The 1252-nt window shown below is 62.0% G+C and overlaps 1 protein-coding gene across 1 annotated transcript in view; it reads left to right on the plus strand.

The window, feature by feature from the left end:
• ETH_00043895 (uncharacterized protein) overlaps window positions 1–1252 on the plus strand; it is a gene marked incomplete at both ends in the record, with an annotated part of 4236 nt that overhangs the window by 1620 nt on the left and 1364 nt on the right. Inside the window, one exon of the mRNA XM_013374616.1 lies at window positions 82–1210. Within this exon, the coding sequence (XP_013230070.1) occupies window positions 82–1210 (1129 nt within the window). The remainder of the gene's footprint in view (window positions 1–81; window positions 1211–1252) is intronic.

Consider the following 1252-nt stretch of genomic DNA (forward strand, 5'->3'; position numbering starts at 1 on the left):
GCAGCAGCAGCAACTGAAAGGCCCCCAAAAGGACCTCTGCTGCTGCTGTGCGCAGCAGCAACTCAACACTTGTGGCTGCAGTCTCTCAAGGGCTCAGCAGTGAGCGTTGCTGCTCTTCCGCTGCATAGCACGGAAGAAGATCTGCTGCCGATCCTGCAGCAGCAGCAGCAGCAGCACAAGCACCACGAGCAGCATGATCGGCGCCATCCCCGACAGCGCCTGCAGCAGCAGCAAAAGCAGCTGCTGCAGCAGCAGCAGCAGCAAGAAAGAGGCTGGGGCTGCATTGTTCTGGGCGCGTTTGCCGACTGGGCGTTTTCAAGTGCCGCAGCTCAGCAGCAGCAGCAGCAGCAGCAGCAGCAGCAGCCACGTTCGCTGCACTGGCTTCTCCAGGGCTACCATCTGCTTCTGCTGCTTTTGCAGAGTCTAGAGACGCTGGGTGAGCAGCAGCAGCACCTTCCTCCTGTGCTGCTGCTGCTGCAGCTGCCCAGCGAAAAGGCGGGAAGCAGCCTCACAGACAGCAGCAGCAGCAACAGCAGCAGCAGCAGCAAGTGCAGCACGTGCTGCTGCGGGGAAGCATCTCTGGCTGCTGAGGGGCTTCTGCAGCTGCTGGTGGAGACAGCAGCCAGCCTCTGCAGCAGCAGCAGACGACGCCTGCGCATTTCTGTAGCTGTTTATGAGCAGCAGCAGCAGTTGCTGCAGCAGCAGCAGCAGCCAGCAGCAGAGTTGCTGCAAGACCTCTTTGCGGCAGCAGCAGCAGCTGGATGGCCGCAGTGCTTCCGCGTCATGAGCTCCGCAACAAGTATGGCTACATCAGCAGCAGCAGCAGGAGCAGCAGCAGGAGCAGCAGCAGCAGTAAACGGTCATGTTGAAGTGCAGCAGCAAAGTTCCGCGCTGCCGCTGCCGCCCAGGGCCCCCTCGCTGCAGCACAGGCGCGAGGGTTGGGCCCACTTGTTTGTGCTGCGGGACGCTTCTCAGGCGCTGCTGCAGCAGCTGCAGCAGCAGCTGCAGCAGCAGCAGCGGCAGCAGCAGGAGCAGCGGCAGCAGGAGCGGCAGCTGCAGCAAAGCTATAAATTCAATGCATGCAAAATCCTCAAGACCCTTTCCGGGGGGCCCCCCTTGGGGGCCCCCCTAATTTGCGTCCGCGTTTTAGCTGCTGCTCTAGGCGAGCAGGAAGCTGTGCAGCTCATGCAGCAGCCTACTGGGGTCACGCGTGAGCTGCTGCTGCTGCTGCTGCTGCTGCTGCTGCTGCTGC

The sequence above is a fragment of the Eimeria tenella genome, genomic scaffold, assembly GCF_000499545.2.
Source record: "Eimeria tenella Houghton genomic scaffold, Eth_scaff2192, whole genome shotgun sequence".
In the NCBI taxonomy this organism is placed as follows: Eukaryota; Apicomplexa; class Conoidasida; order Eucoccidiorida; family Eimeriidae; genus Eimeria; species Eimeria tenella.